The 16246-nt window shown below is 41.8% G+C and overlaps 1 protein-coding gene across 1 annotated transcript in view; it reads left to right on the plus strand.

Moving 5' to 3' along the window:
• Hsdl2 (hydroxysteroid dehydrogenase like 2) overlaps positions 1 to 16246 on the plus strand; it is a 38919-nt gene that overhangs the window by 21436 nt on the left and 1237 nt on the right. The window contains exons 8-10 of the mRNA XM_028780020.1: positions 2218 to 2289; positions 6897 to 7292; positions 9285 to 9413. Coding sequence (XP_028635853.1) covers positions 2218 to 2289; positions 6897 to 7292; positions 9285 to 9413 — 597 coding nt within the window. The remainder of the gene's footprint in view (positions 1 to 2217; positions 2290 to 6896; positions 7293 to 9284; positions 9414 to 16246) is intronic.

Here is a 16246-nt window from a genome sequence, read left to right on the forward strand (position 1 = left end):
TACTTAGTTAACTTACTTTCTAACCACAACTGTTAGCTGAAAAACAGCCTAGTGAAAGAAAATAACTTTGCTTAGTTCTCATGATGGCAGACAGAGAAAAGGAGAACAGATCCAGACACATGGATACTGAGAAGCAGGGCCCCTGCTGTCAATGTCAAGGGGGAAACTAACTTTAAGCTTGGAGGAATGTAGGATGCCAGGGTTATAAGGATGATAAGCACTCAGGCTCCTGGGATTGTAAATAACAGCTTTACATAACAGCTTTTACTTGTTTTGTTTTATAGTCAATCTTAGCTAGCAGGTCAATGAGCAACATGACGGGTAGGTGTAGTGGTACACACCTTTAATCCTAGCACTCAGGAGGCAGAGGCAGGCAGATCTCTGTGAGCTTGAGCCTAGCCTGCTCTGTATAGTGAGTTCAAAGACAGCTAGGGCTATGTAGAATGACCCTGTCTTAATAAATGAAAACAATAACAACAGCAGCAACAACAATAATAACAATGACATATAAAGTAATGACTTAAATATGATGTTTCATTTCATACATAGTTTATTTTTACTGTTGTAGCACACTCCCTTTCCCCATCACTCTATACAGCACCAAAATTCATAGGGAAGCACAAAGACCCCAAATAGCAACAGTGCTGGAGGTATTACAACACTGGACCTCAAAGTATACTGCAGAACAGTAGTGACATCATGGTTCTGGCACAGAAGCTGACATGTGGGCCAGTAGACTAGAATTGAGGATTCCCGGATAAGCCCACATAGCTGCAGTTGCCTAATTTTTGACAAAGGTTGTAAAAATTACGAGTGGAGAAAAGCAGCCTCTTTATCAGATGGTGGTTAGAAAATAATAAACATCCCCCCTAATAAATAGGTTAATGAATTGAATGGACAGTTCAATAAAGAGAAGACAGTTTAGTCTGTACAAGTCTGATCTCCAGCCTGGATGGTGGTACATGTCTTTAATTCCAGCACTTAGGAGGCAGTGAGTGAGTTCAAGGCCAGGCTGGCCTACACAGTGAAATCATGTCTCAAAAAACAAAAAGAAAAGAAAAAAGAAAAGAAGAGAAAAGAAAAGAAAAAGAAAGTAGACCTTCTGGGGAAATGGTTCAAAATGTAAAATGCTTGCAGCTCAGTCATGAAGACTTGAGTTTGGATACCTAGCCTGAGTGTAAAAAGCTGAGTATGTTTTGCATATTTCTAATCCCAGAGTTGGAAGACAAAGAGGCAGAGACTTGCTGGTGAGAGACTCTGTCTAAAAACTAGGGTGAAGAGTGATAGCGGAGGACACCTGATGTCTTCTGACCTCTACAAACACACAGACACAGGGTGTGCACAGCCACACATACCTGTAGACACACGTGCATATATATCCCTGTATACAAATAGATATCTGCTCACAGTCTCATGGATTTGTGATCCCAGTGCTTGGGGGGGTAAGGCAGGTAGATTGCTGCCAGTTTCCTGATCTATAGAGAGAGTTCTAGGCTAGGCAGAACTAGCAAGGCTTTGTCAGAAAACGAAGTGAAACAGAAAATTAGATCTTAAGATGAAATCTGTCATAAGGGAAGAGGTAACTGATTTACATAAAAATAATTGAATATATTAGATCAAATAGTTTAATAGTTGCCTAGGGACCAAGGACATCCTCTCCCACCTATGCCCGACAAGGCCATCCTCTCCTACATATACAGCTGGAGCCATGGGTCCCTCCCTATGTGCTCCCAGGCTGGTGGTTTAGACCCTGGGAGCTCTGGTTGGTTGGTATTGTTTCTCTCCCCTTGGGGCCGAAAACCCCTGCAGCTCCTTCAGTTTTCTCTCTAACTCCTCCATTGGGAACCCCTTGATCAGTTCAATGGTTAGCTGTGAGCATCTGCCTCTGTGTATGTCAGGCTCTGTCAGACCTCTAAGGAGACAGCTATATCAGGCTCTTGTCAGCATGCACTTCCTGACTTCCACATCAGCATCTACCTTTGGTGACTGCACATGGGATGGATACTCAGGTGGAGCAGTCTCTGGATGGCCCCTCCTTCAGTTTCTGTCCTACACTTTGTCTCCATATTTGCTCCTATGAGTATTTTCTTACTCTTTCTAAGAAGGACCAAAGCACCCACACTTTGATCTTCCTTCTTCATGAGTTTCATGTGGCCTGTGATTTGTATTGTTATTATATAATTATTATAACTTGTTTATTTGGGGGTTAATTTTCAGGTCATCCCTTGTTACCAGATTTCTTCTTAGATGAACACCCAGATGCAGTTACGGAGGAAAAAGAATCAAATGGTAAGAATCTAGAACATATTTTACTCTTTCTTTTTATGTGTATGGGGATTTTGCCTGAATGTATGTGTCATATTAGAGTGTATCTAGTACAGTTTTCACAGTTCATTCTATGTGACTACGTTATCAAGGGAATTAATTTCAAAGACGTCTTGAGCATACCTCATTTTTTTTATTTGTAACTAAGAGACAACAGGTCTTGAATTGGGGTGTGTGTGTGTGTGTGTGTTACATTTTAATCCTTGTGATCTGTTTAAAATAACACCTGTAGTTTACTGAAACATAGTGCATGCTGACATGAAACATTTTGTAATAAAAGTTTTTAGGAACAAATTTTTCTCTGTATCTTTGATATCTGTAGAACCTTGATACATTTATAGGCAATCATTATTTCCAGATTAATCATATCTTTTCTGTATCTATGCTTTATCTAAATTTTTGAAGAAGTTAAAAAATTAGATGATAAAAAGGACATTTTTTTTTTGTACAATGAAAAAGAAGCTATAGGAAAAAAAAGTAGTGAGACCTACAACCCAGAGACTGCTGGTGTAGACGTTAGATGTTTAATTTACCAGGAGGGAAAAACCAAGGAAACAAGATCATCAATCCTTTTCTCAAAAGACTTCTTAAAGAATGGCAGAGGCCACTGGAACTCTTCAATCCTTGAGTCTGATCTTTAGAGCAAGAGGCCCAAGTCCTGTGTTTTGCCCAACACCCTAAGATTGGGCTTGTCTTTGGAGGGAGACACATAACTTGAGTTTATCTAAGTCCCCACTTTGCAGTAAGAATCATTTAGTTGGTCACCTTATCTCCAGTATGTGCCTCCTGTGTGTCAATGCTGTGGCAGCTTGTTTGTGTGCATTGTTTAATACCGACCTGACCAGAGCTGCGGTTGGTCACACAGCTGCCAGCTGGCGGAACCAGGAGTTAGATTCATGTTCTTCTGGTTCCAAAGCTTGTGTCTTAACCAGTGTTCCTAAGGTCGGAATTCTTAAAAGCCCTTTAAGATGTTAAAAGTCCCCCAGTACTACCATCTATTAATTTATGAGGAGTTGCCACCTTGGGGACTAGATGGGTGGTTGCTGTGTTCAGCACTTTCTCCACCTTTGGGCATTATTAACGAGGAGCAGTTTCATAATGAGAAAGTCATTTGTGAGTGTGAAGCAGAGCAAAAGGGGTGATGAGACTGGAGTGTGAGACCCTGACATGAGGCTCTGGTGAGTGGGGTCGACCGAGCAGCTTCCCTTACAGAAATGCTCATTCTTCTCCCCCATGAGGTCATTGCCTGTCTCATGTCCTCATGAGCAGTTATAACTGACACTTCCTGCAGGCACGGCTGTGTACTTAAACAGCACTACTTAGTGTGTCTGCCCTGGTGCGGAGTGTACCTTTGCCAGATGGCTTTTCATGTGCACATCTGGATCCACTACACGATCACTGTGTATTTTAACTCAAAAGGCTCTGTGTATAGGCCTGTTTCCTGGTGAGAGGTTCACACTTCTTTTGAATCCTCTACTGATAACAGCCTCTGCTAACAGTTCGATGTACCTCTTCTGGAATATATATATATATATATAGTGTAAGCATTGTACACAACTTTAAATGAACTTCATTTTACTGTTTACCATAAGTACGCAGCCATTTTGTTGTTGTTTCCTTCTCTCTGCTCTCTGCTGGAACACAGGGGGCCTGCTTGGTCTTTTCTAGTTTCCTTTTTGCATTTTTTTTTTGTATTTGGGGAAACCTTGTCAAGTTTATCCTCAGTATTATAGGGAATAATGTGTCAAGATATGCTAATTTATTTCTGGTCAGTTGTGTACATTAAAAACAGTGTCATACCATCGATGTGACTCGTCTCACATCAATGTTTTGGGGTTGTGAACTTGTCTAAGACCCCCCATAATTAGACATCCAAATTCAAAATTCACATAGTTGGGATTGATCATAAGACGGCTTCTCTAACTAAACAGAGAAGGGGGAGATGCCAGAAGCCAGGACCCTCACCCTTACCCTCACCCCCTACCTTTCCCCACCTGCACAATGTCCCCTGAAGCTTGGCAACTGCAAGATCCTGCTTGACAAATGCAGACAGACTCAAAGCAGTGTACCATATCTTCTTAAGAATAGCAGGGAGACCATAACTCAAGCAGTGTACCATATCTTCTGAAGAATAGCAGGTAGATCATAATTCAAGGCAGTGTACCGTATAGACCATGACATGTTTCAAGGCACAGGCCAAGAAGATTCTGTACTTTTCCACCACCTGGCCCCTCTTACCCCTCCCCTTGTAAAACTTGCTATAAAAAAGCATTTCATGTTCAAAAAAAATAAAAAAAAAAAAACCAAAAAAACAAAAACAGTGTCATAGCTGAGTGCTGCTAGTGGTGCACACCTTTACAGAACCTGGGAAGCAGACATAGGTGGGTCTTTGAGTTCGAGGCCAACCTGGTCTACAGAGTGAGTTCCAGGACAGCCAGGGCTACACAGATAAACCCTGTCCTGAGAGAGAGAGAGAGAGAGAGAGAGAGAGAGAGAGAGAGAGAGAGAGAGAGAGAGAGCGAGAACCCAACACCAGCCAGTGTTGCAGTGTTGCAGTTGTACTTTGTCTCTGGTGTCTGCCTTCACACTTGCTTTTCTACTTTATCTTCTTGTTTTACCTAACTCAGTGGTGCATGCTTTCCAAACACCCATTTCACAGAGTGTAAGACCTGAGGCTTCAGAGCAGCTTCAGGGTCACAAAAAAATCAGGGGAAGGTGCCAGACAGCCCTGTATGCCCCTTGCCTGATGCAGCACCCCATCCTATGCCACGGTGATGTGCTCATTAGCATGTGAAAGAATTTTTGAGTTTCATAGTAAACTGCTTGTATAAATAGACTTTGAGTTTTTCTTTTCAGCATAATTTACTCCTGTCCGGTGTGAAGCTGTTTTCACAGCATCGGGTTCTTGTTAATCTGCTCTCCTATAGGAGATACCCTGGAGCTCGTGCGATGAACTGGCACAGAGAGATTTACTGCCTTTGCTGCACTCTGCCCATCTGATGGAATCCTTTTCTCTGCCGGTTCTCAGCTAGGCCTATGGTACAAGGCTGACATAGACCCATCTTCATGTCTGCTAAGAAAATTCCTCTCCTTGCCTTTCCATTTATGTGTATGTTTTTACCTACCTGCATGCATACATGCCACATGTCTGCCCAGTGCCTGCTGAGACCAGAAGAGGCATTTGATTTTCTGGAACTTATGCTACAGGTGCTTTTGAGCTTAGCTGTGGGTGTGTACTTTCCATAAAGCACCACCACCGAATTCCTTCCCTCACTGTAGGTTTAGCACAGGGATCCTTTCCTGTAGGATCTCCCACCCCCAACTCTCTCCAGTAGACTTCTTCTACCCTCAGTCCTCCTCCTCTACTGTCTGCTCTTTTCCTTTGGGAGCTATAAACTTTGAACTTGGATTTAAAAGATGAGAAGGAAGACTAATATTGAGTCATTCTTGAAAAGTAGCATCTGTCAAATGGAAGGATAAGCCCAGACTCTAATCCAGAGCCTTAAATATGCTAGTCCCTTTTAAAAATAGGTTGAGCTGTTCCTGGCTTGAGATCTTTCATGAGCCAAAACACAAGTCAACCTATGTTTATTATGCTGAATCTGTGTGCCATAGAGTTACTTCGTAGATTCATACAGTAGATTATATGTGGGCCTGGGTAGTGTGTATGTGTGTACATACATACATGTGTATGCATGTGCTTTTGTGTGTGTGTCTTGTGGTACTACCAAAATTAAAGCCAAGGCCTTATACATGCTAGGCAAATTTTTTTTTGTTTTGTTTTGGTTTTTCGAGACAGGGTTTCTCTGTGTAGCCCTGGCTGTCCTGGAACTCACTCCATAGACCAGGCTAGCCTCGAACTCTTGAACTCAGAAATCCGCCTGCCTCTGCCTCCCAAGTGCTGGGATTAAAGGTGTGCGCCACCACCGCCCAGCTTAGGCAAATGTTCTAACGTACTGAATCTGCAGCCCTATTTCAGTACATTAGAAATTATTTGTTGGTGTGTGTACGAGTGCAAGCACATGCAAGCATGCACACATATGGGTATGCATATTGTGTGGCACACATGTAGAAGTAGGAGACTGCTTGGGAGATGGTTCTCTACTGTCACCTATAGGATTTGGAGATGGAACTTAGGTTTGCGATGTGAGGGAAGGATTAGGTGAATACACTTTACTTATAGACAAAGTAATATTTACTTGGGTACTAATTCAAGCCAAATTTTCCAGATCTCTGTCTTTCTTACTATGGCATCTTTCTTTTTCTCATTTGGTTTTATAACTCAGATGGGCCATCCAAAAAGGTGATTAATATTCCTCTAATTGCAGTTGCTTTGTGTAAACATTGTATTGTTTAGGTGTGACTTTGTTTTGGGTGTTGTATCCTATTTTAAAAGCCAATCTTTTACTTAGAAGAGATGGCTTTTTAGCATTCACAGCCATAACTGACATGGTTGGCTGCTTTTCCCGTCAGTTATATTTATGCTTTTAGATGCTACTTAATGAATTTAAAATCATTTGGACTTATACTGCCAAAACTTTAAAGTTATTTATGTAAATTATATTTTACAGACCCTGTGCCAGAAGTGAAAGAAGAGAAACTGCAGCTGCAGGAGCAGCCTCCACATCAGGAGCAACCTCAGCAGCAGGAGCAGCCTCAGCAGCAGGAGCAGCCACAGCTGCAGGTGCAGCCTCAGCAGCAGGAGCAGCCACAGCTGCAGGTGCAACCACAGAAGCAGGAGCAGCCTCAGCCTCAGCCTCAGCCTCAGCTGCAGGAGCAGCCACAGCTGCAGGAGCAGCTACAGCAGCGGACACAGCAGCGGACACAGCCACCACCACTTGTGCAGTCAATGCTACCACTAAAACCACACTTTGGAGCTGTGGAGGAAACGTTTAGAATTGTTAAGGACTCTCTCAGTGATGATGTTGTTAGAGCCACACAAGCTGTCTATCAGTTTGAACTCTCAGGTGAAGACTGTCTCATGATCTGGAGCTTTTAGGAAGCAGGGAGACATTTTTTGTTGGAAGAAAACCAGCCTTTAGTACCTAGATAGTTAGCTATATCTAGGGCTATTGAATATAGATACTCAAAAACAGCAAGTAACTATCAATTTATATTTTTGGGGTTAAGATTTGTTTATATGGAAACATATATAGAGTACATTGTCACGGCATATACTTTCAGTGTTAAATAACTCCTTGGTGTATATAATAGAGAAATCCTACATAAATGGACAGGTACTGTACAGGTACTGTAGAGGTAATGCAGAGGTGAAATACAATAATTTATCAGTTGTGGATAGCTATCCATTTTTATCTTTGAGTTAGGTCAATATGAATTCAGTCTAAAACCTCTACGTATGTGCTGGATGTGGTCACGTACCCCTTTAATCTTAGGATTCCCTGGCTCAGGGGAGGGGTCAGCAGAGGCAGGTAAACCTCTGTGAGTTTGAGGCCAGCCTAGTCTACAGAGTGAGTAGCCAGGGCTATGTAGAGATACCCTGTCTCAAAAAACCAAACCAATACAAACTTTGATAATAAAACTTTGATTATAAAACTTTGATAATAAAAGTATCATAGACTAATGGTAGTTTTAAGAACACTTTAGTTCTGTTATATGCAAACTTTGTCCCCCTTTATGCTGTCCTCTAATTGTAATCGTCCCTTTGTCCTTTTTGTTTCTGAGCTCATGGTCTGTTGCTTCTTATATTTTGCTGATGTCCTAAACTTGCTGAACCCTCTGTGCTTATGCTGTGACCTGTCTGTCAAAGGCTTAGTTCTGGATAACTCAAACTGCCTGGTTTCCCCAGAATCACATGAAGGCTACCAAATCTTGTTAGATTAAAAACCAAAGCAGTAACATCAGCTGGACTGGTGGATTCCTCCATTACCTCCTTCAAATAGGGCCACGCAGCACCTTAGACTTCTCTCTTGTCAGCTTACTGCCTCATTTCCCACAGTAGATTATTTTCAGAAACCTGCATGTAGCAATGACTTTAGCTCCTTGCCATCAGACGTACATAAATTGGCCATCATAGGCCCTCCTCTTCCTCCCAGGTGGATGGAGCTTAGCTCCTGGCAGTGCCTCACCAGCTTGACTAACTATATGTAGACCCTTCCTCACATGTAGAGTTTGATCCAGTCAGTCATGGGGTGGATCTGACAGACGGTGACAGTGAAGTAGTCCATAGGTGACACTAGCAGTACCCGAGTTACAGATGCCATCTTCTCTGGACCCCTCAGGAACTGCTCTGCTAACTGTGCCTTTGATTCAACTTGTGCACATGCAGCCTCCTTTCCAGTGGTTATTTTAGTGTTCTCAACTATATTCTATCTTTAAAACAGAATGTCACAGTAACCCCAAACCATGCTCCTGTCTTTTTCTTTCAGAGCCATGGTTGCTTTTATCTGAAGCCCACTCTATTGAACATAGTTTTCTCCCTCAAGTTTTCTTTGTTCCCCAGGGTTTGTTTTCCTGATGGTTCTAGATGAGGGCTGTGCACCAGTGGGTTTATCAGTCCTCCCTGCAGCTCCTCCACAGGATCCAAGGTGCTTGTGCACTTCTTCCTTCTGGAAATGCCTGCTTTTTGGGCTTCCTCTTTAATAGCCTCTCTTTTCTTCTCCACTGTCTGTCTCCAAACTGAAGAACTGGTGTTGCACCTGATGAACCTGAGCCATCTCCTTTGCCCCAGCTCCTCCTAAGCACTGCTGTAAGCTCTGTGTGAATCTCACAACTCCAGCTTTGCTGTCCCCCTGTAAGCACACCCACCTCTGTTTCCTCTGTGGAGAAGAACCTGGCTTTTCTTTTTGTTACCGAATGATCTTCAGAACCTAGCACAGTGTTTAGACTATAGTAAGTGCTGAGTCTGATGGAAGCCTGAGGATTTTAGCCAGGACAGCATGTTAGATTATTACAACTGTAGTAATGACAATGTAGATTTCCACGTTATCTGTCTGCAGGTGAAGATGGTGGTACCTGGTTCCTTGATCTGAAGAGTCGAGGCGGGAAGGTTGGGCATGGAGAGCCCTCTGACCGGGCAGACGTGGTGATGAGCATGGCCACTGAGGATTTTGTCAAAATGTTTTCAGGTGAGTTTTCAACTCTCTTAGTTCGCTTGTTTCAAATGGAAAATTTTGGATATTCTACTTGTTCCTTTTCTAGATAATCAAGGTTCAGAAACATTCCCAACAGTGGGAGTGCTCCGTGGTGAAAAGCATGTGGTCTTGGGAGGCTGTTCTTCGGCTGCCTCTGTCTCACCTCTACCTCATCTGACAAATGGAAAACTGAGGTAGAGCTTTCTTGTCACCAAGAAGCTAATGATGTAACATTGGAAACAGAATAATCCACAGGATTACTAAGTAGTCTTCATTCTACCCGAACTAAAGTACTGTATTTTCTTTTTTTTTTTTTTGAACATGAAATGCTTTTTTATAGCATGTTTTACAAGGGGAGGGGGTAAGAGGGGCCAGGTGGTGGAAAAGTACAGAATCTTCTTGGCCTGTGCCTTGAAACATGTCATGGTCTATACGGTACACTGCCTTGAATTATGATCTCCCTGCTATTCTTCAGAAGATATGGTACACTGCTTGAGTTGTGGTCTCCCTGCTATTCTTAAGAAGATATGGTACTCTGCTTTGAGTCTGTCTGCATTTGTCAAGCAGGATCTTGCAGTTGCCAAGCTTCAGGGGACATTGTGCAGGTGGGGAAAGGTAGGGGGTGAGGGTAAGGGTGAGGGTCCTGGCTTTTGGCATCTCCCCCTTCTCTGTTTAGTTAGAGAAGGCGTCTTATGATCAATCTCAACTATGTGAATTTTGAATTTGGATGTCTAATTATGGGAAGTACTGTATTTTCAAAGTGTGGTCACTGGAGGCTAGAAGTCAGCAGTGCCTCACTCCTGTCTTACCAGATGCCATAAAGGAGACAGGAGACAGGACTCTCTTGTGCCCTGGTACCCTGCTTTTGTGGGATCTCTATCCCAGGGAATCTTGCATGATTTTACATTCTGCCCAGTTAGCTCTAAAAGTGCCAAAATAATTTTAAGGGTGATTTGTTCTATTTTCTTCTATCACAATACTATTCAAACAGGTAAGTTAACACAAATTCTAAAAATTAGCAGCAATACTCTCAACTAAGGCATTATAATATTCTAACCTAAAAATATTACATGTAATGAAATATAAAGTACCACTCATACATTTATTTTTCTTAAATCTTGTTAAATGGTATCAAAGTATATTCTGTGCCCTCCAAGCCCCCTTTTCCAGTTCTAATAAGGGATGTTAGTGGCCTACACTGTACATGAGCTAGTTTGTGTATGATGTCTCAATGACTAAAGTGAAACTTGTGTGTGTGTGCTCTCTCTGTGTGTGTTTTCTGTGTGTGTGTGTGCTGTGTGTGCTCTGTGTGTGTGTGTGTGCTCTGTGTGTGTGCTCTCTGTGTGCTCTGTGTGTGTGCTCTGTGTGTGTGTGTACTCTCTGTGTGTGTGCTCTCTATGCATGTGTAGGTTCAGGTGCAAATGCACAAGCATGTACACACATGTAGAGGTCAAATGAGGATGTCTTGTATCCTGGTCTACCATGTTCTTCCATATTCCCTTCTGACATGGGCTCTCCTGAATCCTGGAACTACACTGGCAGATAGTAAACCCCAGCAATACTCCTTTCTCAGATTCCCACTACGATGGAGTCACAGGCATGTGTGTAGACACACTCAGTTCTTTACTGAGGTGTTGGGGATTTGAACTCAGGTCTTTAAGCTTGTGCAGCAAGCATTCTTACCCACCAAACCATCTCCCTACCCACTTTAACTTTTACAGTAGTATTAAGTGTTTATTGAACAAAACTAGAGAAAGCAGCTAAAAAAATAAATAATTTCTTTACTACACCATTAAAAGGACAACCATCAATTCATTTGGATTAGCATCTTATATGCATATATTTATGTCCATATATATAATGTTTATAAAAACAAAATTATATCATTATTATATTTGATGATCTTTTCAAATTGTACATTATATCATTTTAATTAATTTTTGCCTCCAGTCATTTATAGCAGTTTGGAGTATCAAAAAATATTTTTTTAAAAGATTTACTTATTTTATGTATATGAGTACACTGTCATTGTCTTTAGACACCAGAAGAGGACATTGGATCCCATTACAGATGGTTATGAGCCACCATGTAGGTGCTGGGAATTAAACTTAGGACCTCTGGAAGAGCAATCAGTGCTCTTAACCACTGAGCCATCTCTCCAGCCCTCAAAAACTATTTTTTAAAGCTGGACAGTGGTGGCGCTCGCCTTTAACCCCAGCACTCTGGAGGCTGAGGCAGGCTGATCGCAAGAGTTTGTGGCTGCTTGGTCTATTAAGTGAGTACCAAGACCGCAAGGGCTACACAGACAAACCCTGATTTGAAAAACTAAACCTCTGGGCAGTGGTGGTGCACGCCTTTAATCCCAGCACTTGGGAGGCAGAGGCAGGCGGATTTCTGAGTTCGAGGCCAGCCTGGTCTACAGAGTGAGTTCCAGGACAGCCAGGACTACACAGAGAAAACTTGTCTTGAAAAACCAAAAAAAAAAAAAAAAAAAAAAAAAAATAAAGAAAAACTGAACAAAAAAAAACCCCTAAATTATTTTAAAAGATTAAATAGCATTTTGATACATCTAATGATCAGTAAATGTTAGTTAGTTAGTTTGTTTTTTGAGACAGGGTCTCTATGTATTCCTGGCTGTCCTGGATCTTGCTATGGAGACCAGATTGGCACTGAATTAATAGATAATCAATGCCTCCTAAGTATTGGGATTAATGGTGTGTACCACCATACTCAGCCTAAATGTTTGATAAAAATGAATCATAGATTTTTTTAAATTAAGGACAGTTTCAATTAGAAATGCATTATGCTGGTCAAGGTGGTACATTCTTATAATCTAAGCACTTGGGAGGCTAAGACAGGGAGATTGTGAGTTGAAGGCTCTATGTAGTGAGTTTGAAGTCATTCAGAACTATCTAATAAGATCCTGTCTCAATAAACAAAATGAAACAAAAAGGCATTGACAGTGTCTAAGCTGAATAAATTAAATATACTTAATAACTATTGTGTAATTGCTGTGGTTTAAGAATACATTTAGGGGCTGTAGATATGGCTCAGTGGTTCAAAGGACTGGCTGCTCTTTCAGAGTACAAATCCTTGTAGCTGACAAGTTTCTCTAACTCCAGTCCCAGGGGATCTGACACCCCTTTTTCTGGCCTTTGCAGGCACTGTATGCACATGTTGCACAGACATATATGCAGGAAAAACCCCATACTCATAAAATAAAAATAAGTAAGTCTTAAAAAGTCATTTTCATCGTTTTATAAGGTGGTGACTGAGACTCTGATAAATTAATGATCCCAAGATGAGATACTGAGTGAGTAGATGCTGGAGCTAGGATATGAATCTGTAGGTCTCCATAATTATCTCTAACTTCATTTATTGTGTGTGGGGAGGTGGATGGGTGGTAGGGTGTGGGGGAGCATGTGCATGCCACAGCGAACTGGTGGAGATCAGGATAATTGTGTAGAGTGAGTTCTGGGTGTCTAACTTAGGTTGTTGGGCTTGCACAGCAAAGACCTTTACCTGCTGAGCCATCTTGAAGGCCACTCTTGCTCTTAGTTATTCTGCTGTCTGACTGACAATGCAAGGACAATGTTACAGGAGGTCATGTAGTCCAGGCTGGCCTGGAACACTGTATAGCTGAAGATGACTTGAACTAACCCTCCTGTCCACCTTCAGAGCGGGCACCACCACTCATGGCTCAGTGGCTGCTTGAACCTTTCCTTCCATATAAGCTTGAGACCATGGGCTGTCTGTCTCGTTTATGAGTGTGCTCTTGCATTTGCCAGAGTCCCCCAAGTCATGAGTTATGGGAGGCACATTTGACTGGGAACATCCTGCCTTTGTCCTTGCATTGTATTTATGAATGTCTTCCTTATGTGGGTACAGTTTAGACGTTGGAGCCTAAGATGTCTCTTTTAGAGATCACAGCCATTTCTATGTCTATTTATCTAGATGTCTATTTATCTAGAAGCATACACAGTAAATACAAAAACCTAAAATAACAAATCTCTCTCTCTGGTCAGTAGAGGTCACTGTGTGGCAAAACAGGAAGTAATAAACTGTTGATGGGTTCAATGGCACATACTTGTAATCCCAGTTTGTTAGGGAACTGAGGCAGGCTGATTGCTTGACCTAGAAGTCTGTGGCCAGTCTGGACAACAAGGTGAGGTCTCTATCATTAAGGAAAAAGGAAAGAAAATAAATTAAGACTACCTTATCTGAGGAAGGGAACATATATGTATATATTATTACATTGTAATTAGTAACTTTCTTTTTTTTTTGTCCCCGCCCCAATTAGTAACTTTCTTTGAAAGTTTGTTTTTCCTCTATCAATATTGTTTGGGTAATTTTTAAAAATATATATATATTTACTTTATACACATTGGTGTTTTGACTGCATGTATGTCTGTGTGAGGGTGTCAGATCTCCTGGAATTGGAGTTGCAAACAGCTGTGAACTGCCATGTGGGTGCTGGGAATTGAACCCAGGTCCTCTGGAAGAGCAGCCAGTGCTTTGAACCACTGAGCCATCTCTCCAGCCCCCTCATTTTGGTACTCAGCCCCCTCATTTTATACTCTAAAGTTTATTAAAATAAATGAACATGATTCTTTTTTTTTGTTTTGTTTTGTTTTTTTGTTTTTCGAGACAGGGTTTCTCTGTGTAGCCCTGGCTGTCCTGGAACTCACTCTGTAGACCAGGCTGGCCTCGAACTCAGAAATCCGCCTGCCTCTGCCTCCCAAGTGCTGGGATTAAAGGCGTGCGCCACCACCGCCCGGCGAACATGATTCTTAATATATTTTTAGAGTTAGTCATCTACCAATAAGCTTGACTTTGGCAGTATTTCTATTATTTTGGAAAATTCTCCTTATGTAGTCAGTTCCTATTTCTGTCCAATCCACAGCACTTGCTGGGGAACAGACTCAAGTTGTCTAGAAGAGCAGCAAGTGCTCTCAGCCACGGGGACATCTCTTTAGCTCCCTCCTTTAAATTGATTTGTGTTTTGTCCATGAATTTTAAGAATTATTTTTATATTTCAAGGTATATCATATACAAATGTTTCTTTTATTCACTCTTTTTAAAGATTTATTTTCTGTGTATAAATCCTCTTTCTGCATGCATGCATGCCTGCATGCCATAAAGGGCATCAGATCTCATTATAGATAGTTGTAGCTGCCTTGTGGATGCTGGGAATTGAACTCAGGTCCTCTGGAAGAGCAGCCAGTGCTCTTAATCATTGATCCATCTCTTCAGCCCCTCATTCATGTTCTTGATGATGTATTTTGAAGTAACATTTTAAAATGTTTGATAGGAGTATAGATTTACATTTTTGTTGTTGCTTATGCTTTTAGTGTTGTATCCAAGACTCCCTATCAAACTTAAGGTTACAAAGCTTTACCGTTTGTATTAGTTACTTTCCTGTTGATAAATGAGATAAAATGCCATGACCAGGGCAACTTACACAACCAACAGTTTATTTGCATTATAGTTCCAGAGGAAGTGTTCATGGGTGAGGCAAGGCAGCAGGTGCACAGAAGCTGAGAGCTCACATCTCGGCTGCACATGAGGGAGGAAGGGAGGGAGGGAGGAGGGAGGGAGAGAGAGGGAGGGAGAGGGAGGGAGGGAGAGACGGAGGAACTGGGAGTGGACAGGGCTATAAATTCTTGCTCCAGCAGGCTTCCCATCTGACAAACTCTGTACCCTCATACCTAACCACCACCACAGATTGGGAACCAGGTATTCAAATATCGGAGCCTACAGGGGACATCTCCATTTAACCCACAATACTCCTGTGTTAAGACTTTAAAATGTTACTTCATACGTTTAAGTCTAGATCCATTTTAATATTTTACTGTATGTGTGAGAGAAGAGAAGGTGAGATGTGTGTGTGTATGTGTGTGTGTGTGTGTATGTGTCTATATGTGGATATGCTGATGTGTGTATAAGCATCCTCAGAGACCAGAAGCATCTGATCCCCTGGAACTGGAGTGATGGGCATTTGTAAGCCACTGGACATAAATACTAGGAAACAAACTCAGATCTTCTGAACGGCCTCTTAATCACTGAACCATATCTCCATCCCTACATACACTATGCTAAAAATAAAAATGTTGAGTATATTTGTTTCCATGTTTATATGAGCACACATGTTCAGGTACCACTGTGCATGTGTAGATCTCAGAGACAGCCTTGGGCATCAGCCCTCACCTTCCAGCTTTCAACAGGGTGTCTTTGTTGTTCATTACTGTGTATGCCATGCTAGCTTTCCTCAAGCTTCCATGGCTTCTCCCATCTCTGCCTCCCATCTGAAAGTAGGACCACTAGAACTGCAGCTGTCACTACAGTGCCCAAGCTTTCCTTGGGCTCTGAGGAGCTGCACTGAGGTCCTCACACCTGTGCAGTAAGTACTTTACCCACGGAGGCAGCGCCCCAGCTCCTAACCACCATATATTTAATGGTCTTCGTTGTTTGTCTTGACACAATGTCACTGTTAAGCTCAGGCTGGCTTTGAACTTATGATGCTCCTGACTCAGCTCCCAAGCGCTGCGGTTACAAGATGCATGCTGCCATGCCCAGCTTAATAATCATTTGTAAATATTTTGTACATTTTTGCACCATTTGATTTTTTGAATTTAAACTTGAAATAGTTAAAGAGTTTAATGACCTATAACAGATTGGAACATTAAATAACATAGTACTTGCCTACCAGCATTCATTGGGGGTTATGTTTCTTTAATACTGTAACCGGCATATGTATAAATGTAGCATCTTTAGCTTCTAGCCATTACCTTCTGCTGACCATTCCTTGTGTTATCTTTTGTATTGTA

Source organism: Grammomys surdaster, unplaced genomic scaffold, assembly GCF_004785775.1.
Source record: "Grammomys surdaster isolate TR1022 unplaced genomic scaffold, NIH_TR_1.0 363, whole genome shotgun sequence".
Taxonomy (NCBI): domain Eukaryota; kingdom Metazoa; phylum Chordata; class Mammalia; order Rodentia; family Muridae; genus Grammomys; species Grammomys surdaster.